Consider the following 24415-nt stretch of genomic DNA (forward strand, 5'->3'; position numbering starts at 1 on the left):
TTGCAACTCAATTAATTATCCACATTCAACCATAAAATTTTCTTCACCAACTACATATCCCATCCAAACAACACACAGTCTTATCATCATTGAAGAAAAATACCTAGCTATTATATGTATGCGTTTATATATGTGTGTGTCCATAATTTTTTCTTCCCAACACTACATGAGTTCGGGTACCAACAGTGGCAACTGCAAAGAATCCCTGCAGTTTCATACATGACCCTCGGACGGACGATGTACTCGGCATGGGGTTCACTCTGTCTTTTTATTTCAAAAACTAGATCCAACGGCTACGTTAGAAACTGCCTGCGAGGCAATACTTCATGATAATGTACGAACTATTCTTCTAGGGAGAAGTTGCTAGCCAGAATAATAATATACTTGAAGATATATATATATATATATATATTGTCTACAAAACCTACTCTATTAGGGTTTGATGTTTTGAAGGGGAACAAAAGAAATTAGGAGTCTATGTAAAACCAAAGAAGCAGCAGAAAAATGGCTAGTTTTCATGAATTGAAGTAAAGTTGCAACTTGCAAGAATTAGCCAGAAAAAATAAAGCACTTTCTTTTTTCTTTTCTTTGGAAAGCATCAGCATCAGAGCATTATCTACTTTGCTACCCTTTTTTAGTGCAAAATTTAATGTCTGCCATTATTAACCTAAAGTAGTGAAAATGATAGGATTAGAATCAAAATCAACCCAATAGGCTTGTGGTTTGTGGGTCCAACTCCATTCTTCCCAATAATATTCATATAGATTATGTTAAATTGGAGTTTATTATAAGAAAGATTAGATACTCCTTAGAACGTTTCAATTAATATCTTTCTTTTTTTTTCCTTAAGCATTCCTCTAATGGGTATTATCAGTAGTAACTTATCATTCTGAAAACAAGAGAAGAGAATAATGCCCACCAAGATTACTAACTTGAAAAGGAGCTTTAAAAAAAGTGTATCATGCCTGAATCTAACTGGAGTTCGTGGTGGTGGAGGAACTGGATCGGAAAAAAGAGGGGAATTACGGTAATATATGGATAGTTGAGAGTCAATCAAATTGAATAGTGAAAGAGAAAAGAACAAAACTCCAGCGGATGATAGTTAATGTCTGAACCATATTTGTTGTTGTTGGATTGTAGTGGAGAGAAGATTGTTGTGCAGACAAAATCCTGATTGTGCGGCATATGAATAGGGGGTGTGATAAATGGTTGAGAGGGACAATCTCATGTAAGTTGAAAGCACAATAATCAGTCTTCACAAAATCAATAATTTTGAATGAGACGCGTCAACTAACACACATTCACTACTCTCATTGATGGTTCAGTATCACAAGGGGTTAAGTTCAATTAGAACACTGAAAGATAATCATTTGCAACTGGGTCACGGAAAGAAAAAGGTTTCAAATTGGGTCACAAAATGTGTTCCGAATATCAGCAATTGGGTCACTCAGATCATATTCTGGTCAATTTCATGCGGTTCTAATGTCAACCCAACTAAAGTTGCAGAAAACTTATTTTTCATGCTAGATGATAAGAAACAATCAAAATCATCTGGTGTCCTATATACTAGTAAGGAGAATTTGTGAATAAACCTCATCTTGGGCTGAGAAGAAATCCTTACATTGCTGCTATATATAGTGGGTGGGGCTGGTTTACCTGGTTCAAGCCCATATATCTCTAAGAACTTAGAACCAGCCCAAAACTAATGGGTTATTAGTTTCTTGACTACCCTAATTAAGCAACAACTAGAGTATCTTGCAGATGCTGCCTTCACCAATCATTCCTTACACTTGCAAATAAATTATATCTAATCTACTCAAAAACCTAACCTAACAATGTTTGTAAGATAGAACTTTATTCCTCCAGATGTTTTCACAAAGATTGAGAATCTCCTCCAGGTCTCTTTCATGCTTCCATCATAATATCCTTATTCTCCACTTCTGCAAGTAATGTATCCAAAGCATCCCTCTGTTTGCTCTCAATCTTATAAACAATCTTAGATGCTTATCTAAAGGTAGCAGTGGCAACCTATGGACAGATGCAAAAGGAATGGAAAAAGCATGAGACAGATAAGCAAGAACACTAGGAAGTATATCAACCAATTTATTTATTTTCTAAACTGCTACTAGTATGAAAAACAATGAAGACTTGAAGAGTAAGGTTGTGATTAGTCGAGATTCCTCTATCAAATACTTGATCTCTGTCCATCATAGGCTAATGAGTAAGTGCGTCTAGAAAGGTAAACAATACTCGTGCACAAGACTCCCATAGTGGGTGGAGTCGGGGACAAGCAAGACCTTAACCCCACATAATATGTGGAGGTTGTCACTAGAAATTGAACCAGTAACCTCTAGGTTGCATCCCAACAATTCTACCACTTGACTACATGTTTGTCTATAAATATATAAATATATGAGGCAGATTACCACCAACATTCCCATCTTTGCATAGGTTAAGAAGAGTTTTGACACATCAGTATATCATAGTCTGATAGGTTCTGTTTGAAAATAAACAAACCAGAGAAGAAACAGAATCAACCTCCAGCAGGTTCTCTCAGCATCTCTATCTCATACACACTCACATATGGATCCTGCTATAAGGGATACTAGAGAACTTACATGTGTACTTCTTTTGTTTTCAAGGATATCCAACTGAGAATGCGCCAGGTAAAAAGAAGTGCTTCCCTCGGATGAAAAAGAAAGCAGATAGAGGCTTCATTGAGGGACGGTAAGTCAATAACTCAAAAATCCTTTATCAGTTTTTGCAGTTATCATACGTATAAGTGAAAGGAACACTAAATCCAAATATCCGGTTAGTGCTTTGAAAGCCATTCCTCCCACCCAGAAAAAGGGGTACCAAAAAGTACAAGGCAATTACAAACCATTCTTTCTTCCCCCCCTAGTGCTAATTTTCATTGTTTCCCTTTTTCTTTCTCAACTGTGCAGCCTCTTTGCCTTATGCCGCTGTTGGCTCTGCGAAGAATGTTGCTGAACTTCTGAAAGAAACAAAATTCCTGTGTCAGTTGCCTAGTGTCTTGTTCTACTTCTATCTTTTATTATGTAAATTAATTAAAATAGGTTTGTTGTATAAGACGTCATCTTCAGCTTGTATTAACCATAAAAAAATCAGTCATCTGTTTCCTTTTGATCTTCATTTGTATCATATATTTTCAGTTCTTAAAATGCATCGTGGACCATTACTACTTCAGGCATGAAGCATTAACAGTCCCCTCTCCTCCCGCCCACCCCCTTCTAGGAAGAAAAGTGCGTATTCCTGAAGGGTGCAATTCACCATAAGCCTAGGAATATATATGTTCTCATTCCATCACAGATTGATTTCTGATCCTCTGTGGCTCATTTTTTATTCCATGGTACAAGCTGGAACAAGCTAATTAACCGGGATTAAAATTTAGAACCAAGTTATGAGCACTGAGCAGACTATCCGTAAAACTTCAAAAATAATATCCATTTCTTCTATGCAAGGTGAGAACCATAAATTGTTTTCCATTTTCACCTTTTCCGAGGGCAACTCTTGGCAAAAGTCATGTGGAGGCTCTACTTTTCCTTTAACACCGAAGGTTCAGCACATAGCTTTGCAAAACTCATCTAAGGTTGATGGTCATTAAAACTCAAATCAAAACCGAAACATGCTACGCTCAAACCATCAGATCAACTCCAGATTTTAGTGTATTTATGTTATCCCAAGTCCCAATCCTTCACCTTTTCATCCCTCGGGAAAAAAATACAGCTGTATAAGCCACTCGACTGCTTTCAGCTGTGCTTTTATCATTCCCTTTACTACCAACTAGTTGGAGTTGCTCTACAAAACTTTTGAGTTTATGGCCTGGATTGTGTGAATGCTTTCCTGTTCCATAAATTGTACCAGAGGCTAAATTCCATGGCTTCGGGATGGCACTCTCCCAAAACTTGCATATAATCACTTACCAATTCTCTATTTCCTTCTTTCCCAGAACTAAACTCTGGTTTCCTTTTTTATTTTCTCGTGCAGCCTCTTTGCTCTATGTTGCTGCTGGCTCTGCGAGACTTGCTTCTGAATTTCAATATGCTCTGCAATGGTTATCTAGTGTCTGAATCTTCTACTAATTCTATGCGTGGTCTAATATTGTAATAAAATGGTTTTTGTTCTAGAACATTATGCCACAGAGAACCTACAAGGAACTAAAGACTTCAGCAATATGCCAATATTCATGTATATTATCCCCTTGCTCTACTCCCCCCTTCCCTCATTTCCCCCAAACCAACATTGCCATGTTCTTGATTTTCATCGTCATCTCCACTAAACATTTCTGTTCACCTCACTACCACAGTCCTCAGCTTTCCTCCCACCATATCAGCTTAAATACTCACTACTTAGCAGAGTCGATGATCTGATCTAAATTTAATGTTTTCTTTTTTTTTTTATGTATTTGCTACTGCTTAGCTATCCCACAATTTTAAAAAATTATTTCTACTCACCCTTCACCCAGGATGCAACAATTATTTCTACTCATTTATCATCAAAGTAGGTTGTGACCAAGTGAGTTTCCTCCAATCAAACAGTATATAAAAGAATCAGCAGAGAATTTTTTTTCAGATATTTTATAACAGATTGACCAAAAAAAAAAACTGATATTATCAATTTAAATTAATTCCTTGTCTCAAAAGTTGTCAGTATCAACGGGCTCAACATGGACTTCTCTATTTAAACTGAATCGAACAGAACCTGAAATAGCCTACCTTGTAACCACCTTTTACCCAACTAATCAGAGCGGCTGGAATTTAAGAAACCTTCAAATCAAACTAATAGCACATACATAAATTTCTTTATTATGCATCACAGGTGTAATAATATACATCTTATCGTTCTCATTTCAAACAATTTAATGTACAGTCAGGATCTTGAGGCAAAAGATGCTAGCAAGAATTTTGACAAAAGGACTAAAAATTCAAAATAATGGAGAGGAAGAAACTAACCAATAAAGGATGCTTTCAAATGTTATCTGACAATGGAAACAGCTTTTCCAGAATAGGGTTAGAAAGGATTCTACTGGGGTCCAATTCCTGTCGTGCTTTATTATATTCATCCACTGGGAAACGCTTTCTTAGCCTTGCTTGGAGTGCAGCAAGTTCTTCCTTGTCCTTTGGAACCTGAACAGAGTCAAATGAATTTGAATGATACAAAGTCTAAAGTAACATCTCTTTATCCACGATTTAAGGTGAAATCCATGTAACCACCATTCACCAATATCGAGCCCGGGTGAGGGGTAATGGATTTCACATACTAGTCTAAATAGTTGCTGAAAGAAGGAAAAAAGGTCTAATGTTCAAGTTAAACTACAACACTCCTGAATTTTATGACAACAGAGGAATCTTGATTTCGACAATATTTCATGTGATGTTTAAAAAACCCAGGCATCATTGCATCAGAATTATACCAGAATTTAAAGAAGTTGAAATGGAAATCAGATGTAAAAACAACACCAACAACAACAACAATAATAATATAGTAATAAATAGATTAGAAAAGACTTTGAGACAACACATGAAATCATCTCTTAAAGTTCGAACAAAAGAGAAAAAGAAGCACAGTGGTAAGGTTCAATCAATACCTCAATCTTAGCCCAATGTTCATAGGCAGAATACCGATCCCACAATCGACTCTGGGTCAAATGCCTGTAGTGGAAGAATTCTTCTGTTATATCTTTTCTTTGGCGCGCATTCACAGTGGGGAGATACATGATTATACCAACCTGATACAAAACAAAAAATAGGCTTTGAGTACAAGAATATTCAAATTGATAGAAATATTTGCAATAAGGTGAATAACATAATGCCCAATTTCATGGCAACATTCAAATGTAGGATGAGTAAACTAACTGCAGTCTGCTGAATATGGCAGATTGGTAAATCTATTTGCACTCGGGCACAAAATTTTAGTAGTTCCTATCTGATGCCAAGAATCCAATGTTGAGAACTGCTTTGATGCTCTTTACTCCATTTGAAATTCAAGAATAGGAACACTTCCATCAGAAAGCCATATGGAAGACCATACTACCAAGAAGAATTGTGTTCTCTTCTACAGAGGCATCAAGGGTGAATATCCTAACTATTTTGACAGCCTCCAAAGGGAAAAAAAGGAAAAAAAAAAAAACCCCCACTTGCTATTAAATGCCATTTGAGTGAAGGAAATGAAGAATTATTAAACATATCACTCTACATCGCAAATGGCCCTCTTCTGTTATGGAAGAAATTCTTCGGTGGCCCACTTGGGTGGTTGCCAGGGGGTCAATGAGATATCCGAGCTTGGAGTTATGAAGTTGAGTCACAAATGGAAGGAGCTGTAGATGAGCTTTTGAACAAAAGGGAAATAATTTACAAATGTTAAAGAATACTTGGTTAGGTAATTATGTAACTGGTTTAATGAGCTAAATGTCACAATGATAGTGAAGTGTCAGACATCAGAAATTGTTTGGATGGTAGATGCTTGTACAGAGATACCTTCTTGGTGCATTCCTTCGTATTAATACCATCACTTGAAAGACGAAATAATAAAGAATCCTCCATTTGTTTTGAAGGAGATATCATTCTATAATCTCCAATAAGCCTATGAAATGAAAGGCAAGCAAAGAGGAGGGAGATATAATTACCCATGAGAATATGTCATCCTTTGCTGAGCTGGAAGCAGGGCTCATACGGCTCTGGCTGCGAACAGTCCATCGCTGCTCGATAGGAGCTGGTGCAGGTATATCTTCTTTCTCAATGAGCTCCTTCAGTTCTTCTATGTATTCAAGGTCCATCATACTTGGCTTCCGAAGGGTGCCAGCAGGGAAGCAAATTTCTGACACCCACTGTTGGCCACCGCAATCAAAGCCCAAAATTTCATCACTCCATCCCACTCTATAACCCTCCGACTTCCTCCAGAACTCAGCCTCAGCTTGATTGATTTTTATTATATGGTCTTTGTTAAGCGGATCAAGAGCAATTAGTTTGTCTCTTAACTCTGTGAATGAGAGCTGATCAATTTCTGGTTCTTTATTTTCTAAAGGTTGACCAGAAATTTCTCTAGCCCTACAAATGACTAACTCACGGGATCAATAAATAAAAAACATGTTTATATCCAAAAACGAGAAATATAAATGTGATATATAAAGAAGCTAATAAGTGGATGAAATAACAAAAGTTAAGAAAGAAAAATGGAAGCAAGGTTTAAAACATATCAACCAGTATGAAAGTATATACGAGAAAAATGACAGTGAAATTCAAAAACCAAAACCCTCTAGCGTGCATTCAATGTCAAAAGCTTTCGTAAAGATTTCTTCTAAAAAATGGTAATGTTGATAGCAAAGAGTTCCCTTGGAATTGTGTCTGAAATAGCAAAAGTCCCAACCAAATCTCTGGAAGAGGAACTTAAGGCGTAGACAGCTGCATGTACTAACAATGAGAAGAGGAAGTTGATTTCAACGGTACCCGAACCTCTGCTGTTGGAAACTTTGGTTGGAAAGAAACCAATGAGCTTTTGAAGGCATGTAACAACAGATAGGAAAAGCATTAGGTGACTTGTTTAACACTCTGAGTTTGTGGTTTTCATATCAAGATGATAGTAGCATCAGTTAATGTTCTCGATTATCTTGCAGCAACTTTTTTTTTTTTGTATTTTCTTCTCCTTGTACTGTCTTGGTTGGCACCCCCCCCCCATGGGGCCCTTCTATGAAAGAATTAGCAGCAAGTCCAATATGTAGCTGAATTATAAAATTAACAGGGACCCGGAAGTCATACCTATATTTTCTGAGAGACTCTCTGTACAGGTCTCGGACATGCTCCAGAGCTTCATCTTCAGTAAATTTGGGTTTGAATTTTGGTGGACCTCTCCATTTCGAAATGGGGTTGCACGTCACAACCACAACAGAGTCAGTATAGGGAATATAAAGATATTTCACATGCTTGTTCTCAGAAAGCAACTTCCTGCAATAAGAAAATTAAGAAGGTTTTAGCTCATGAAACAAACAGAGCTCATGAATTATCTCATTTTGCTTCAAGCCTTCAGCTTTCAGGTCATACCGAAGGCAGTGAGTAAATAGAAGAGAGAAGGGTTGGGGTGTTACAAAGGGAGAAGACGTGTATTCCAACTATAACCATGAAAGTATGGGACTTGCAACAAAGTCTCGAACAAAGCGATCACAAGTCTATAAGAAAAACAGGGAAACATATGACTTTCAATGGGATGAATTACACCTATAGAAAAGCTCATATAACCAGACACACAATAATCCTAAAAAATAAGAAAAAGCCTTTGAATTAGAATAAATATAGAAGTTTTAACTTAGAGGTCCAGAGTGCCTTTGAAGGCATGTCCCCGACTAGCTCGCTGCGGGAGCCTTGTGAATGGGAGTTGTTTACCTTTTATGAAAGTTTTAACTTGTAATATCAATAAATCATCCTAGAGGTCATGATTCCAGATCCTAGAACAACCTCCTCGTATTATGGAGAAAAATTAGCAAACATCTTGCACTTCAGCAACTCCATCTCCATTGTGGGAGCCGTGTGCGTAGGAATTATTGATCATTACCTATCAGTAAATAATCCTAATCATTAGCAACATTAATATCAGAAGTGGAGGTCAACACAAGCTTAATTTCAATTGAATTTTTTGTTCAAGAAGCAGCCTCAATGATCTCCATTGCAAGTTGCAAACTAACATACCATATAAGGTGCTTACATCATTTTGGATGAAATATAACTAATGGTTTTACCGAGTAAAAGGAAGAACAATAACTTGTGGTTCTTCTTTAGCTCTTTCACGCTTGAAACAACTGTGTGCTCCACAAGCTCTTGCCTATCAACACATTGTAAGGTGACTTCAGCAACTACTCCAAGGCCACCAAGACCAACACGAGCTAGATAAAAAAGCTCAGGATCCTTCTCCTTTGAGATCTCTATTGTTCCTTTGGCAGGAGTCACCAGTTTCATGCTAACAACCTGCTCATCGATGGGAGGCAATCTTGCACCAGTACCATGTGCACCGACCTAAAAAGAAATGCAGAAATGATGGACTAGACTAGTAAGCAAAATGGGTTTTGCTACAACAGAATATTTGCTAATCACAATCTAAAAAGTGCATTAACTTCCGTTTCAGAATACTGTCACTACTTATGAGTTTCAAACCCTTGTTGGAGCACAAGAAAATTCGTACTGAAGTGAATAATAAGAACTCTATTGTTTTTCATCAATAGTGAAAAATGTTCACGCATTCTTCCTTAAAATGGTTTTTCAAACAGAAGAAAGACTCCATGCAATGTCTACTTCAATTTACAAGGTAAACTTGGTGAGAACAAACTAATAAGTCATGTCGTGATCCTTAAATAGTCATGAACCTGAGATAAAGATGGGAGTTGATACAACATAGTAAAAATACTACAACTTAGGATTAATTTGATACAATGGTTAAAGATGGATTACTTTTAATTTGATACAATGGTTAAGACGGCAGAGATGAATATAACCATGAGTTATATATAAATGCAGCATCGAAAATGCTTCTTTCAATCCTAATTCGCATTTGCTTAATTTCAATTGGTTGTTTCATCCATGTATCTTATTGCTAGAGCTATTCCGCCACAATGAGACTCATTATCTGTAGCTGATAAAGCAACACAATCAACAATCATTTTCTTCACTGTATTTAAAAAAATACGTAACCTTTTTTCGAATGAACTCAAATAATACATAACTCAAACCCATTTGCCCACTAAGAAGCAAACGAGTAATAATGATGTCCAAACCTCAAGATAATATAACCAACAATCGCACTTAAACTGTCCTCAACCATTAGCGTATATTTTCAACTTGTCACATTGTCCCAGTGAAAGAATAATCAGTTAAATATGCAGCTTATATTTGATTAGAGAGTAACACTAATGTCTGAGTTAAAAAAAAAAGTATACTTGTGTAATTTTTTGTGAGCCTATGGTCAATTATAGTTTACAGGCTAGGGGTGCAAAGGAAAAGTACAGCCAGTAAATTACAATGTATAGCTGGGATCTGTATCTATAATCATATATTTGATTTAGGGTTTCTGTAAAAGTTTGAGAAAATTAGCATTGTAACTTTATTGAATGCTTACTATTCTTTCCATAGAAGAAGCTTTATCAGACAATGGAACAACTTAAAATGCGTGAGTTCTTGCTTGTGTCACTATTTCTTGTTTTTGGATCTTTTTTTCCTTTTTAACGAAAAAGAATTTAATTAAGAGTTTGCTAAGGGTGCCATCTCCAAGTAAGAGGTTACGAACATTATAGTTACAATAGCTAGAGAAAAATTAGTTGATCAATGCATTCCAGCAAAATCAGAGATAGAGAGTTATTGAACAGCACCTGAACAATGCCTCCAATCTGCTGCTCTCTAATGGATGCAAAATTTTGCAATGTAAGCCCGTAGTCCTTAATCCCATCAAGCAACTGCTGCACCCTGATCCCTGCCTGCACTCTCACCCTCTTCTTCACCTTATCCACCTCCAAAACCTTATCCGTCAACGCCAAATTCACCATCCCGGCCTTAGCTAGCCCAATTCCGTTGGGAGATAGTCCGGACCCAACCGGTCGAATTTTGGCCTTCTTTTCATTTGATTCTTTGACCAATTTCTCCAATTCAACTAAATTCTCCGGCTGGTGAAATTCCCGGGTTAGGACCTCGTGAGTTCCACTCCAATTGGAAACGGTGTGGAGGTCCTCTGGCATCGGAGCGTAGCGGAACAGCTGGGCCTTCTTCTGCATAGCGTCCTCGGGGAAACAATAGTATGTAGCAGCGCCACTGAATATCACAAGGGCCCCATATCCGAGGTACTTGCGGACCTTGGCTTCGGTGGAAGAGGAAGGTGCGGGGGATGTGCAAAATGTGCGATTAGAGTTAGGAAGGATACGAGTACCAGTGGACTTGACTGCGGAACCACCATTGGCGGTGGAGCCTGAGGTTAGGGTTTGGTGGTGGTGGAAGGATCGACGGAGATACAGGGTCCTCAGCATGTCTGTTGAATTGAGCGGCGAGTAGAGAGCCTGAGTGAGAGCGAGTGTTACATACTTTTACATGGAGTGCAAAGAGGACGAAGGGGAGAGGGTTTTGGGTTTAATTGATGGGATCCGGCGGAGGTCAGTGTTGAACCGGACGGGTGCACCATTTCAGTAAAAAATGTGGAAAAATCATAAATCTGTAAATATTTAAGGGTATATTTTTTTTTTTCAAACAAAAGTTAAATTTAACATGAAATATATGGTAATTCATTTTTGATCGCTATAAATTTGATTTTTACTTTGGAAAAAAAAAATTAGATAACTCATATTTTTTTAAAAAAGGTTAAACCCACCACTTCATTCCATAATAGCAAATTTTACCCATAACGACTTGTTAGCATTTTAGGAATTTACAAACCCAATCAGATAAATTATAAAACCGAAAAATAAATACAAGACAGACTAAACAAAAACAATACACATAACAATCTAAGAACTCCATCACTATGTACTAAATATATGTTGCTGGAACACACCAATAAAATTGATGTTGTGAATCACAACAAATAGATGAGAATAATCATATTTCATATTCATAGAAAATGGTATGGGGAAAAAACTTTACGCATTTTTTATTGAACAGAATAGAGATTGTAGACTATATCTATATAAACTAACAAAAAATAAAACTAAAAAGACTTATTATAAAAGGTATAGAGGGGATACACATACCCTTCATTGTTTTCGTGTAATCGTGTGTCACTACTCACTCGCAAGCCACCACCCACTACTCCACTAGACCACATCTAGTGGAGGAGATCCAACGGCACGGATCCATTGAATTGTGTTACTTATATTTTTGTTAATATATTTATTTAATTATCTTTTTTCTTTATTTCTTTGCTGTCAATTTCAGGCTTTTAAGTTTTCAGATGGAAGGTCTCAAAGCCCCACTCCCACCACAATTTTTGCCTTCACAAATGAGTGCTCCTCAGCTTCTCTGCCACTCCAGCTTCTCGGTTGCAATATCTTTCTTCTTCGCGGTGAGTCATTCGATTTCATAATATCCGTTACTTCAGTGGATAGCTTCAGCTCTGCTTCGGTTCTTTGATAGAATTTTTCGTCACAATTGGAAATAATCTTGGTGTTATTGCAATTAATTTTGGCTGATTTTTCATGGGTTTGGTTTTTGATTGAGAACTCAATAGTTTTTTGAAGCAAAGATTGGGTTTGTTTATGAGTTCTAACTAGCCTTGTTGACAGAGTTTGTGTTTGGAGAGGTAGTTGAAACCCCTATCGGCAATCCATGGATACGTTACTCAAGACGCACAACAAGCTTGAATTTTTGCCTCAGGTTCATGGATTTCTACAGAAAGAGGGCAATTTGAGCTCCTCAAAGCATCAAAACCAGAACTTTAGGTTTGGCTCAAGGAAGTCATATCCCAAGAGGGGTAAAAGTGGGTGTGTTAAAGCTAGCAGTAGTGCTCTTTTGGAGCTTGTACCTGAAACCAAGAAAGAAAATCTGGATTTTGAACTTCCCATGTATGACCCATCCAAGGGCCTTGTAGTAGACCTAGCAGTTGTGGGAGGCGGCCCGGCTGGGCTCGCTGTTGCCCAGCAAGTTTCCGAGGCAGGACTTTCGGTTTGTTCAATAGACCCTTATCCTAGATTGATTTGGCCAAACAATTACGGTGTTTGGGTTGATGAGTTTGAGGCTATGGACTTGCTTGATTGCCTTGATTCAACCTGGTCTGGTGCTGCTGTGTTCATTGATGACAATGTCAAGAAAGACCTTGGTAGACCTTATGGGAGGGTGAACAGGAAGCAGTTGAAATCCAAGATGTTACAAAAATGCATATCCAACGGAGTTAAGTTTCACCAAGCTAAGGTAATTAAGGTCATTCATGAGGAGTCGAAATCCTTGCTGATATGCAATGATGGTGTCACAGTACAGGCTTCAGTAGTTCTAGATGCAACTGGCTTTTCTAGATGCCTTGTGCAGTATGATAAGCCTTATAATCCTGGCTACCAGGTGGCTTATGGGATATTGGCGGAGGTGGAAGAGCACCCATTTGATGTAGATAAAATGGTTTTTATGGACTGGAGAGATTCTCATCTGAATGACAACTTGGAACTGAAACAAAGGAACAGTAAGATCCCTACTTTTTTGTATGCAATGCCCTTCTCAAAAAACAGGATATTTCTGGAAGAAACTTCACTCGTAGCTCGGCCAGGATTACCCATGAAGGATATCCAGGAAAGAATGGTGGCTAGACTAAAGCACTTGGGCATAAAAGTGAAGAGCATTGAAGAAGATGAACATTGTGTGATTCCAATGGGTGGGCCTCTCCCTGTTCTCCCTCAGAGAGTTGTTGGAATTGGTGGTACAGCCGGTATGGTTCATCCATCAACTGGGTATATGGTAGCTAGGACTCTTGCAGCTGCTCCCACTGTTGCGAATTCTATAGTTCAGTACCTTGGTTCTGAAAGGAAGCTTACAGGTGATGAATTGTCAGTAGAAGTTTGGAAAAATCTATGGCCCATCGAGAGGAGGAGACAGAGAGAATTCTTCTGTTTTGGCATGGACATTCTGCTCAAGCTCGATTTACAAGGCACAAGAAGGTTTTTTAATGCGTTCTTCGATCTGGAACCTCGATATTGGCATGGATTCTTGTCCTCTCGACTGTTTCTGCCTGAGCTTATATTTTTTGGACTTTCTTTGTTCAGTCATGCCTCTAACACTTCTAGAATAGAGATTATGGCAAAGGGAACTCTTCCTCTGGCTAACATGATTGGCAACTTAATACGTGATGGTGATTAAGGTATTGAGGCTTCATTTGCTGTCTGCATGATGTTGATATGGTTGATGCATCTGCGTCTTCATGGTCTACGGAAATTTCTTGCGGCAGAGAAGTGTTTTCGGATATATTCCGGCTTCGTTGTTGTAAGTCTTGCATTCTACAGAAAATTAGTTTGGTTGTTCATCAGTCTTTGTTTTTTTTTTTTTTTTTTTTCAGTTAAAACTGCATTAGGTTCTGGTTGTAAAATAGCTAGAAGTTACCTTGATCATTGTAACAGCCACAAGAAGAATCCTTATAGGCTTATACTCTAAATTTCTTGAGAAGTTTGCTTTTAGGATTGGTTTGGTTGCTTTGTGCCTGCTGAAAGAAGCAAAGCTTCTCCATGGCAAATACTGTACAAAAGTGTGTTCATTTAAACAGATACATAAATTAACTTAAATCATTGCTAAGATCAGAATAAATGAATTTCTAATCCATTAGAATATGAACTTCCAGTCGAGGACGAGTAAAAGGAAGGGCCATAAGCTCGGCTTTAAAATTATAGAAAGAATATGAATAGTTAAAATCTGTGATCTTAGACAAGTTCTCGACCAGCGCAGCAGCAACAGAGTTCATCAATATCCCTCGGAATCCGGTCTTCTCCAACTCGTGAATACCAGCGATGGTAGACTGGTAGTCCCACCCGGTGAGCCAACCATCATCTTCGAGCTGACCTGGATGCTTCCCTGCTTTGGAGGCCATAGAGGCTGCCTCCAAAACCTCTGGAAGAAAGATCAAACTTCTTCACATTGGTTTCAAGCAAAATGGGTAGCCAACTCTTCACCCAATCGCAATAATGTGAGGGCGTAAGCAATGCAATTTTTTCTTTTCCGAGACACGAATTCATAAGGCGGCCAAAAACAAAGAAATATATTAGCGACCCAAACATTGTTTTGGATTAATGCTATGACGATGATGATAGCAACCCAATAGGAAGAAGACAGTTTTGATTCCACAACAAATCCACACCTCCATACAAACTCAATCTTTTCTCCACACAATAACAATATATATTTTCTCCACACATGATAACAATATTTTCCGTTTTGACTTATCTTATTCTCATGGCTATATTGATCATGCACGACTTTATTCCTCCTAAACCCATCTACTATAGGTCAAAGCCCAACTCATTAAGCTTATGAAAAAGCTTTGTTGTCAAATAAGAATCTAAGAGATTTGCTAGGCTTTATAAATCACTCGGTTGGGTAAGACCCAACCAATGTTGGATTATTAGCAATATTTTGATATGCGTGGGAGGTTTGAATTTTTGATATGATATCGGAGCCCTATCAAATGGAAGAGCAAAGAGTGGCTAAACTGACCCACGCACATCAACAATTTGGCTAGGGTAGGGTGGGGCTGACGAGGGGTAGAGTGTTTATAGGGTGTTTAGTACAAGCGAGACAAACATGCGATAAGAGCACTAGCCATGGGTGAGATTTAATGGCCCATGAATCTTAGAAATTAGAAATTTGTTGGCCCATGGACTCACCTTGCAATGCAACAATGATATTTTGTCTCAAATCTAATGGGTCAAGCATGGGGGAAGGGTGTTTGGATTGCCCCCATGTTGGCTAATCTTGTCCAAAATGGGACTCACTCCAACATATATACACACATATTTTTACATAAAAATCAATACTGAGTATTACACAAAAATCAAGTCAGTAAATTTATATCATTGTACCAATACATTTTGTTGGTTTAACCAGATCAACAAAACACATTCCCCAATGCATTTTGTTGATCCTAATAAAATTAGCATCATTCCAATTGCTCTAAGTGCAATAGAATGTTTTACTCCTCCAATCATATTATTTTAAATTTCAACATTAAATAACATTATTGATATGTAACTCGTAAAAACAATCTAAGAAAAAAAAAATAGAAGAATGAAACCTTTTCTTCCCATCACGGGATCACATATGACGGGACGTCCCGTATTTTTTTTGTGGTGCATCTAAATGCACACAGCTTTTACTAAATGCACACATCCATTGATTTCAACGCACTGTACGCATATATGTCAGTTATCATTTTTTATACTACAATTGATATATATATATATACATACATATATGTACGATTCTATCTATTAAATCAATCACTTTTAATAAATAAAATGATACACACTTTTATATATTCCATTTTTTTTATATAGTCAATTGAATATAATAGTGTAACACCTACACCTACCCGGATTTCCATACATATAAATATGAAATCATGTTCCAAAAATATAAAATTATATTACAAATATCTTTCAAATATCCTGACTCCATGTGAACAACTTTACAAACAGTGTTCCCTGCTTTCTAGAAGGGCGGAATACCTTCAATTTACTAATCATCTTAAAATATATTTTAAAACATAAAAGTGTGAGCTTGTAGAGCCCAATGAGAGATACAATTTACAAATTAATCTGACCCCTGTTATAAATATAAGTATCAAAATGATATATGTCCATAATCTTAGGTATTCCAATATTCAATACATATATATATCAAAATACTATAATTTGGCCATGAACAACTTAATATCAATCTGTCGCACTTGGGGTATGGATCAAACCCAATGTGAATACAATCTCATATATTTGGCCATACGCGAGTAGACAATCTCATAAATACGCTGTGGATGCTCAATCAGGTGTGGATTAGTGGCATATTGGGTCTTGGACCTTTAGGACTAGCAAGTGATTTCGAGGTTGGGCCTTTAGGACAAGCAAGTGATTTGCCTGGGATTGCATTTCTTGTAAATTGTCATGTAATTTTAGATTCTTTTATTGTCTCTGAGACTTCTTTTATAGGAATGGTTTTTCTATCTCTTTACTTTTTTCTTTTTTATTTTATAATGAACGGCCTACCATATTTGGTTGATTATTTTACCTCATACAAATGCTTCTTTAATTTTCTGAAAATTTTCATAATATTTTATAGCTTCAAGTTTAAAAAAAAAAGGAAAAGAAAGCAGTACAAGTACAGAACATGATGGGACACTGATTAAAAAAAGAAAAAATAAATAAGAGACAGTTGATTATCCAATCATTCTTATCTCTTCCATATATATATATATATGGTATGAGATATTGATGCATAGTTTTTCTATGCGGAGATCTACATCTTCTTACTTCTTCTGCCGATTGGAGCATGACATTCGTACCGTTTTTATGAAGTATTATGAATTCACCCGCCAAAGCCTCTAGAGGGTCTTTCTTTCAAAACCTTGCTTTACTTTCTCCGACTTGACTCGGAAGGTCTAAGCTCCATCATTTTCGTCATAGTATTTTCTTCCTCATTTATAGAAGTTACTAGTCGTACGTTCGAATCCTACATGAGGAAATTTGATTCATTCCAAATTAAAGAATTTGGAATGAAAGGGTTCGCTTTAACCGTTAAGAGTAGATAGCTTGTTTCTTCTGTCTTTGTTTCTATTGCATTTTATCTCATCGTATCGCATTCTATTATGCGATATTTGAGAATTATCGTTGATACCTCGATGAAGGTAAGTCCAGGATAATCCTTTGTCACATAGTCTGTGGCTATTGACAACTAACCAATTAAGAATTCTCAGATTTACTCGAACTTACATTGTACAATGACCAAATTTTAAGCCATTTCCTTCATTTACAAGACAATTTATGTCGGATGAAATATTGGTAATTTAAGGAAAAAGTTATCACAACACCATCCTGAAAAAGGGGTCATATTGTGACAAGGAGAAAAATGTGTAGGGGCAAATAATACATGATCAATTTAGTTTATTTATGCTTTACAAGTGGGGAGATTACAAAGCCCAGCTCTCGTAGTTTTAGTTAGAGTCGGGAAGATCTTATATATATATATATTCAACGTCAATCATGCAGCCATCCCCGCAATTAGTCATCAATACGTATTGGGTGGGGTCCAGTCTTGATGGTAGTAAAGCAAAGCACCTGAGTACGTCTAGTCAAAGCCTCCAATATTGACTTTATTATGTGTATTTAGTAAAAAAGTGTGTGTATTTAGTAATTATCTTTTTTTAATTTATTAATTGGTCAACAATGGCCACTAAGCCATTACAATTCACAAACAAAACTTGATTTTCGCTTCTGCAAAAATTTCTTCCCGGGCAAGCTCATCCAATCTGTTTATGGATTTAAATACTTCCATAGCATACCATTACCATATCACCTCATCTAGATAAATTATTGGAGAAAACCAGAAGAAACACAAATGGCATATTTGTTCTTGAAGCAAGCAAAGCAATATGCAGAGGGCAGGCCAAGTTACCCACCGGAGCTTTTCGACTTCATTGCCTCAAAGACACCCATTCACGACCTTGCTTGGGATGCCGGCACTGGCAACGGCCAGGCTGCTCGCTCTGTGAGTCCCCTTAATTGGAAATTATCGATTACCCTTTTCGATTAGAGCTCTGAAAACCAATTATTTGTTGCAAAATTAGCTGTTTGTATCAGATTGATGTTGGGTTCTCTAATTCAGTCTCATTGTACATGGTTTTTCAGCTAGCTTTGATCTACAAGAAGGTGATAGCCACAGACACAAGCCAAAAACAGCTCGAATTTGCACCAAAATTCCCCAACGTGAGGTATCAAGAAACCCCACCAACCATGACCTTCTCTGAACTATCCCAAATCGTGGCACCAGAATCAACTGTTGATCTTGTCACCATTGCTCAAGCCATACATTGGTTTGATCTCCCAACATTTTACCAACAAGTGAAATGGGTGCTTAAAAAACCCAATGGAGTCGTTGCTGCTTGGTGCTACACAGCTCCCGAGGTCAACGATCATGTCGACGAAGTTTTCCTACCATTCTATGACGTTGATGCTGATCCTTATTGGGATCCTCAACGTAAAGTGGTCGATGGTAAGTATAGGACGATCGATTTTCCATTCGAGGCGGTGGATGGTTTAGACAGCACAGGGCCTTTTGAGTTTGTGAATGAGAGAGTGATGGAGTTGGAGGACTATTTTACATACATAAGGTCTTGGTCAGCATATGAGAAGGCTAAAGAGAAGGGAGTGGAGCTTTTGAGTGAAGATCTGATTGAAAATTTCAAGGTTGCTTGGAGCAAAGATGGGTGTGACAAAAAAGTTGTCAAGTTTCCAATTCATCTGAGGATTGGAAGAGTGGGGAACTAATTTAAGTCAATCTGTCAATGCAAAAGCTAATAAGATGTAATGTAATTAAGATGTAATGTAATGACTAGTAATTGCTGTTTACAAGTCATTTTTGTTTGGGGAACTTTGTTTTCTCCTTCCATCCCTGGTGTTATAATAAAATTTCCCAAATGAAACGAATGTAATGACCATATAGAAAGTTTGTCAATCAAGATTTAAGGATAATGGATGTCCCCAAAATCCAAATCAACCTGAATAATGAATATTGCTTTCATGGCTGCGCAAGCTGAGCATATAGAAAGTTGTGGCCGTCCTTGTATGTGCCTCAAATAATCTCCTCCTATGTTGGTCAGTAGTGGCGTGTGGCCCGGATTGTGCCACTGCATTAATGAATGAGATCAACGTACAACATTAAAGCAATTATAAATCAGGGGTTGGTGTAGTGTATTCTTGGTTCCGGCAAATCCTATTCTCTTCGCAAGTGAGTCATTAGTTAAACGACAATCATATTGTATGTAAAGGATCACCCAGCCATTAAGTTGTGGATTCAAATTCTACCCCCTCCCCAAACCCCTATTTCAAAAAAAATAAAAAATTCTATTCTCTTCAATTTCCCTCATGAATATTATTAAATTCGTATTTGATGAGGTCGTTCTTATTGTAGGTATGATGAACTCTTGTCTGTATTTAAAACACTTTAAATTGGGTTGGACTTGGCCGGCCCAGTCTTCTTGAACTTGAAAGTTATATTCAAAAATTGAATAATCGCTTTTAAGTAGAGGACCTAATCACCAATATATTTTGTTGATCCAATCACATCAACAAAACACATTTTTCAATACATTTTGTTGGTCTCAATAAAAAATTACACCATCCCAATTGCTCTAAATGCAGTAGAATGTTTTACTCCTCCAATCATATTATTTTAAATTTCAGCATTAAATAACATTATTGATATGTAACTCGTAAAAACAATTTTTAAAAAAAAAAAAAACAGAAGAAAGAAACCTTTTCTTCCCATCACATATGATAGGACGTCCCGTATTTTTTTTTTCAATGGTCAACAATGGCCACTAAGCTATCTCAATTCACAAACAAAACTTCGTTTTTGCTTCCGCAAAGATTTCTTTCCGGGCACGCTCATCCAATCTGTTTATGGATTTAAATACTTCCATAGCATAGCATACCATTACCATATCATCTCATCTAGATAAATTATTGGAGAAAACCAGAAGAAACACAAATGGCAGATTTGTTCTTGAAGCAAGCAAAGCAATATGCAGAGACCAGGCCAAGTTACCCACCGGAGCTTTTCGACTTCATTGCTTCTAAGACACCCATTCACGACCTTGTTTGGGATGTCGGCACCGGCAGCGGCCAGGCTGCTCGCTCTGTCAGTCCCCTTAATTGGAAATTATCGATTACCCTTTTCGATTAGAGCACTGAAAACCAATTATTTGTTGCAAAATTAGCTATTTGTATCAGATTGATGTTGGGTTCTCTAATTCAGTCTCACTGTACGTGATTTTTCAGCTATCTTTGATCTACAAGAACGTGATAGGCACAGACACAAGCCAAAAACAGCTCGAATTTGCACCAAAACTCCCCAACGTGAGGTACCAAGAAACCCCACCAACCATGACCTTATCTGAACTATCCCAAATCGTGGCACCAGAATCAACTGTTGATCTTGTCACCATTGCTCAAGCCTTACATTGGTTTGATCTCCCAACATTTTACCAACAAGTGAAATGGGTGCTTAAAAAACCCAATGGAGTCATTGCTGCTTGGTGCTACACAGTTCCGGAGGTCAACGATCCTGTCGACGAAGTTTTCCGACCATTCTACGCCGTTGATTCTAATCCTTATTGGGAACCTCAACGAAAATTGGTTGATGGTAAGTATAGGACGGTCGATTTTCCGTTCGAGGCGGTGGATGGTTTAGACAGCACAGGGCCTTTTGAGTTTGTGACAGAGAGAGTGATGGAGTTGGAGGAGTATTTTACTTACATAAGGTCTTGGTCAGCATATCAGAAGGCTAAAGAGAAGGGAGTGGAGCTTTTGAAGGAAGATTTGATTGAAAATTTCAAGGTTGCTTGGAGCAAAGATGGGTGTAACAAAAAGGTTGTCAAGTTTCCAGTTCATCTGAGGATTGGAAGAGTGGGGAACTAATTTAAGTCAATCTGTCAATGCAAAAGCTAATAAGATGTAATGTAATGACTAGTAATTGTTGTTTGGAGAACTTTGTTTGTTTTCTCCTTCCATTCGGACCATTCCTGGTTTTATAATAAAATTTCCCAAATGAAACGAATTTAATGACCATATAGATTTTAAAAAAAGAGAGTAGGCGCTATCAATTAAGGATAATGGATGTCCCCAAAATCCAATCAACCAGAATAATGAATATTTGATTTCATGCCAGCGCAAGCTGGCAAAACTAGCAAGGACCCAAAAAAAAACGAAGAACCATTTTTTGCTTCCCTAGTTGTGGCCTCCCTTGTATGTAGGTGTGGCAAAAAAATTGGTTTCGAGTTGGTTCTGAATTGGACAACATCACATGTTTATGAAATATTTATATGTTTAGATTTTAATCCAGATTGGATTTCGAACGTACTTGATTGACCAAATCTTGATTGGTTTAAATTTAGACAAATAAGTCGGATAATAATATAATGTTCGGATAAGTAAACCATACAAGATTTCTTTGTTGGACTCTGACCCAATTTTAAACGGACAAAAAATTTGTATTGGGATCTGAATTTTGAAAATATAACTTACGTCCAAATTTGGTTTAATTTAGGTCAAACAAATTAGGTCTTCCATACCGGACGAAGTTTTACCGCCCCTACTTATATGTGCCTCAAATGATCTCCTCCTATGTTGGTCAGTAGTCGCGTGTGGTTCGAATTGTGCCACAACATTAATAAATGAGAACAACGTCCAAGATTAAAGCAATTATAAATCATGGGTTCGTGCAGTGTCTTCTTGGTTCCGTCAAATTCTATTCTCTTCGCAAGTGAGTCATTGGTTGAACAACAATCACATTGCATGTAAGAGATCACCTACCCATTAGGTTGTGGGTTTGAATCATACACCCTCCCCAAATCCACTGGATTTACATACCGACTCTTTGTTGAATGCAGATTTGTCTACTTCAAGTGATCATAGCATACGCTTGAGATTTCGATTTGTGCATAAATGTAAGTCTTCTGGTTTGTGATGGAATATAATTCATGTTTGTTGTTTCTGTTGACTATTGAAAATTGGTTACAAATTATTTTTTCCTGTTAATTTTGTACAAGTTGGATTAGAAAGCATGAACTAACTTATGAATTTTCTTGCGACTGATTTGGTTTAATTTCTTACCCTTGTTACTTAAACCCCAGAGAATGAGAATACTAGTGATGTCGCTCAAAACTTTCTCCGATTCCGAGGACGTCAAGAGTGTTGAGACCGAGGGTAGGATGATCATGTATGAACCAACACAAATCTACACAAGAGAGCACGTGAGCTAGGGGGCCCGAGGTGTGCTCCGGAGACCTCTCCGACACTCAAGTTAGTACGTAGACAAAAAGGAAGGGTGCTCGGTCAGAGCTCTCTTCACTCAAATTGCTATAGCGTACGCCTAAATGCAAGAGTTTGGAATCACTTACCTATGGTGGAGGGTCCCCTTTTATAGTATTTTGAAGATGTCGATTCTAGGAAGATTGTAGTACCCGGTTTTCGTCCGGCCCAAAAAAATAATAATAAAAAATAAAATTTAATTAATGAAATTAAAAAATACAATAATAATAACAATAATTCAAAAGCCCGTTCTGGAGCCCGTAATCTCACAAAAAATTCAAAGCCTGTTTCTTGGACCCATAAGCATGCAAAAAATCCTAAAGCCTATTTCTTGGACCATAAGCCCATAAAAATTCCAACCCAAGCCCAATATAACTAAACCCTAGAAAATATCTAGAAAATAGGGCAATTAAATAAATAATAAACAAAAGAAAATCCTTAAGAGGGAAAGGTGGTTCCTTTATTAGGGTTTCACAAAAATAAGGAAAAGACAAAAATGTAAGTCTTGAGGGTTTTAGAGAAGGAGAGGAAAATAGGGTTTTTGGGGGCATTTTGGGATTTTTTAAAATAAAGATAAGTTAAAAGGGAGAGGGTAGCCGAAGAAAAAAAAAAAAAAAAGAGAAAAAAAGCTTGTGAGAGGGGGGGCTGCCGCACAAGAGGGTTTTGGTGTGAAAAGAAGAAAAAAAAAAACAAAAAGAGAGAGAGCAAGAACAGGGGAAGGAAATCGGGAGAGAGGAAAGGAGACAAAAAAAAAACAAAAGGGAGAACAATAGGGGGATTCAGCGGCACAAAAGGGAAGTCGGGGAAGAAAAGAAGAAAAATAGAAAAAAAAACCAAAGAAATCAAAGGAAGGAGAGAAGAAATCGCACAGGAGAAGAAATTGAAGGAGTTTCAGGAGTTGAAGAAATCAGAGAGGAGAAAGCAAGAAAGGGATTTCTTCTTTTGGTTCTCGAAAGGTAGCGATTTACTAGATTTCATTTCTTTCTTTGCTTGGATTTTCATCCGGTTCTATTCCATTAAAGCATACTCTATTTTCTTCACTGATTTCTTGTTTGATTGCTGTTGATCAATTGTTTGCTTGGAATCGGAATTTGTTTGTTTGTTTATTGGTTTGCTTCACCGATGTCTTGTCCGCTTGTTGGCTGGAATTTCTTTTGTTTGCTTGGGTATTAATGCCGAGATTACTCTCTGTTTCTAATGTTAGGGTTCTAATGCTTGATAGATGCATGGGTTTGGCGTCCCTTTTTGAACCATGAAGTTACATATGTTGATGCCAAGTTCAGTCTCTGTTTCTATTTCTCTTGTTTTGATGTTAAGGATAGATTTGGTTTTTTTGATATTTGTCATTCTGCATCTCTGTGGGATAATTGCTTTGAAGTTTTTTTTGATTTTGGTTTACATTGCTGAATAGAATGGAGTTCCTTGTTGATTTCGGTTTCTGATTTTGATTCAGAATAGAGTTGATTTCTGAAATTCTTGTTTCAAATCATTGATGGAGCAAGTTCTAGGTGCATATGTGTATATATATATATATATGGTGTATGTATATATAGCGTGTGTGTATAGCAAGTTCTGGGTGCATATGTGTGTGTATATATATATATGGTGTATGCATATATAGCGTGTGTGCATATATGTATGCCTCTGTGTGTGTGCATATATATATGGTGTACGTGTATATGTACATATAATGTGTGTGTGTATATATGGGTATATGGGTTTAATTTGATTTGAGTTTCTATGGTATTTGAGCACCATTTTAACCCTTATCTTGTTTGATTTTTTGAATGTGGACCGGGCTCGACTTTATATGGGCCGGACTTGATTGGTCTTGGGTCGGAGAGTTCATTTGGAGATTGGACCGGGCTTGAGCAGTTAATGGGC

At 37.3% G+C, this 24415-nt stretch overlaps 4 protein-coding genes across 6 annotated transcripts; 3 read left to right on the plus strand and 1 right to left on the minus strand.

Annotated features, from left to right (window-relative positions):
- Nucleotides 1-1512: 1512 nt before the first annotated feature.
- Nucleotides 1513-11137, minus strand: LOC119992580 (L-galactono-1,4-lactone dehydrogenase, mitochondrial-like). 3 transcript variants are annotated; one of them, XR_005466412.1, is made up of 8 exons: nucleotides 10370-11137; nucleotides 8773-9023; nucleotides 7776-7961; nucleotides 6647-7067; nucleotides 5609-5749; nucleotides 4974-5147; nucleotides 2619-2995; nucleotides 1513-2028 (listed from the first exon to the last, which is right to left on the minus strand). XR_005466412.1 is itself a non-coding variant. In XM_038839357.1 (7 exons), the coding sequence occupies exons 1-6, from the start codon at nucleotides 11015-11017 to the stop codon at nucleotides 4989-4991; spliced, it is 1806 nt and encodes a 601-aa protein (XP_038695285.1). In that variant the 5' UTR covers nucleotides 11018-11137; the 3' UTR covers nucleotides 2401-2995; nucleotides 4974-4988. The 3 variants fall into 3 exon arrangements, 2 of the variants coding, with proteins under 2 accessions (XP_038695285.1, XP_038695295.1); XM_038839357.1 differs by lacking the exon at nucleotides 1513-2028 and having other exon boundaries at nucleotides 2401-2995; XM_038839367.1 differs by lacking the exons at nucleotides 1513-2028; nucleotides 2619-2995 and having other exon boundaries at nucleotides 4811-5147.
- Nucleotides 11138-11871: 734 nt separating this feature from the next.
- On the plus strand, nucleotides 11872-14142 carry LOC119992599 (lycopene beta cyclase, chloroplastic-like). Its single transcript, XM_038839378.1, has 2 exons — nucleotides 11872-12045; nucleotides 12266-14142. Exon 2 carries the CDS (start codon nucleotides 12309-12311, stop codon nucleotides 13821-13823), a length of 1515 nt encoding a protein of 504 aa, XP_038695306.1. The 5' UTR covers nucleotides 11872-12045; nucleotides 12266-12308; the 3' UTR covers nucleotides 13824-14142.
- A 3783-nt stretch (nucleotides 14143-17925) lies between these two features.
- LOC119994342 (putative methyltransferase DDB_G0268948) lies at nucleotides 17926-19216 on the plus strand. The gene is made up of 2 exons (XM_038841224.1): nucleotides 17926-18209; nucleotides 18350-19216. The coding sequence occupies exons 1-2, from the start codon at nucleotides 18060-18062 to the stop codon at nucleotides 18986-18988; spliced, it is 789 nt and encodes a 262-aa protein (XP_038697152.1). The 5' UTR covers nucleotides 17926-18059; the 3' UTR covers nucleotides 18989-19216.
- Nucleotides 19217-20059: 843 nt separating this feature from the next.
- On the plus strand, nucleotides 20060-21289 carry LOC119994358 (putative methyltransferase DDB_G0268948). Its single transcript, XM_038841225.1, has 2 exons — nucleotides 20060-20360; nucleotides 20501-21289. Exons 1-2 carry the CDS (start codon nucleotides 20211-20213, stop codon nucleotides 21137-21139), a joined length of 789 nt encoding a protein of 262 aa, XP_038697153.1. The 5' UTR covers nucleotides 20060-20210; the 3' UTR covers nucleotides 21140-21289.
- The last annotated feature ends 3126 nt before the right edge of the window (nucleotides 21290-24415 follow it).

The sequence above is a fragment of the Tripterygium wilfordii genome, chromosome 3, assembly GCF_013401445.1.
Source record: "Tripterygium wilfordii isolate XIE 37 chromosome 3, ASM1340144v1, whole genome shotgun sequence".
NCBI lineage: Eukaryota > Viridiplantae > Streptophyta > Magnoliopsida > Celastrales > Celastraceae > Tripterygium > Tripterygium wilfordii.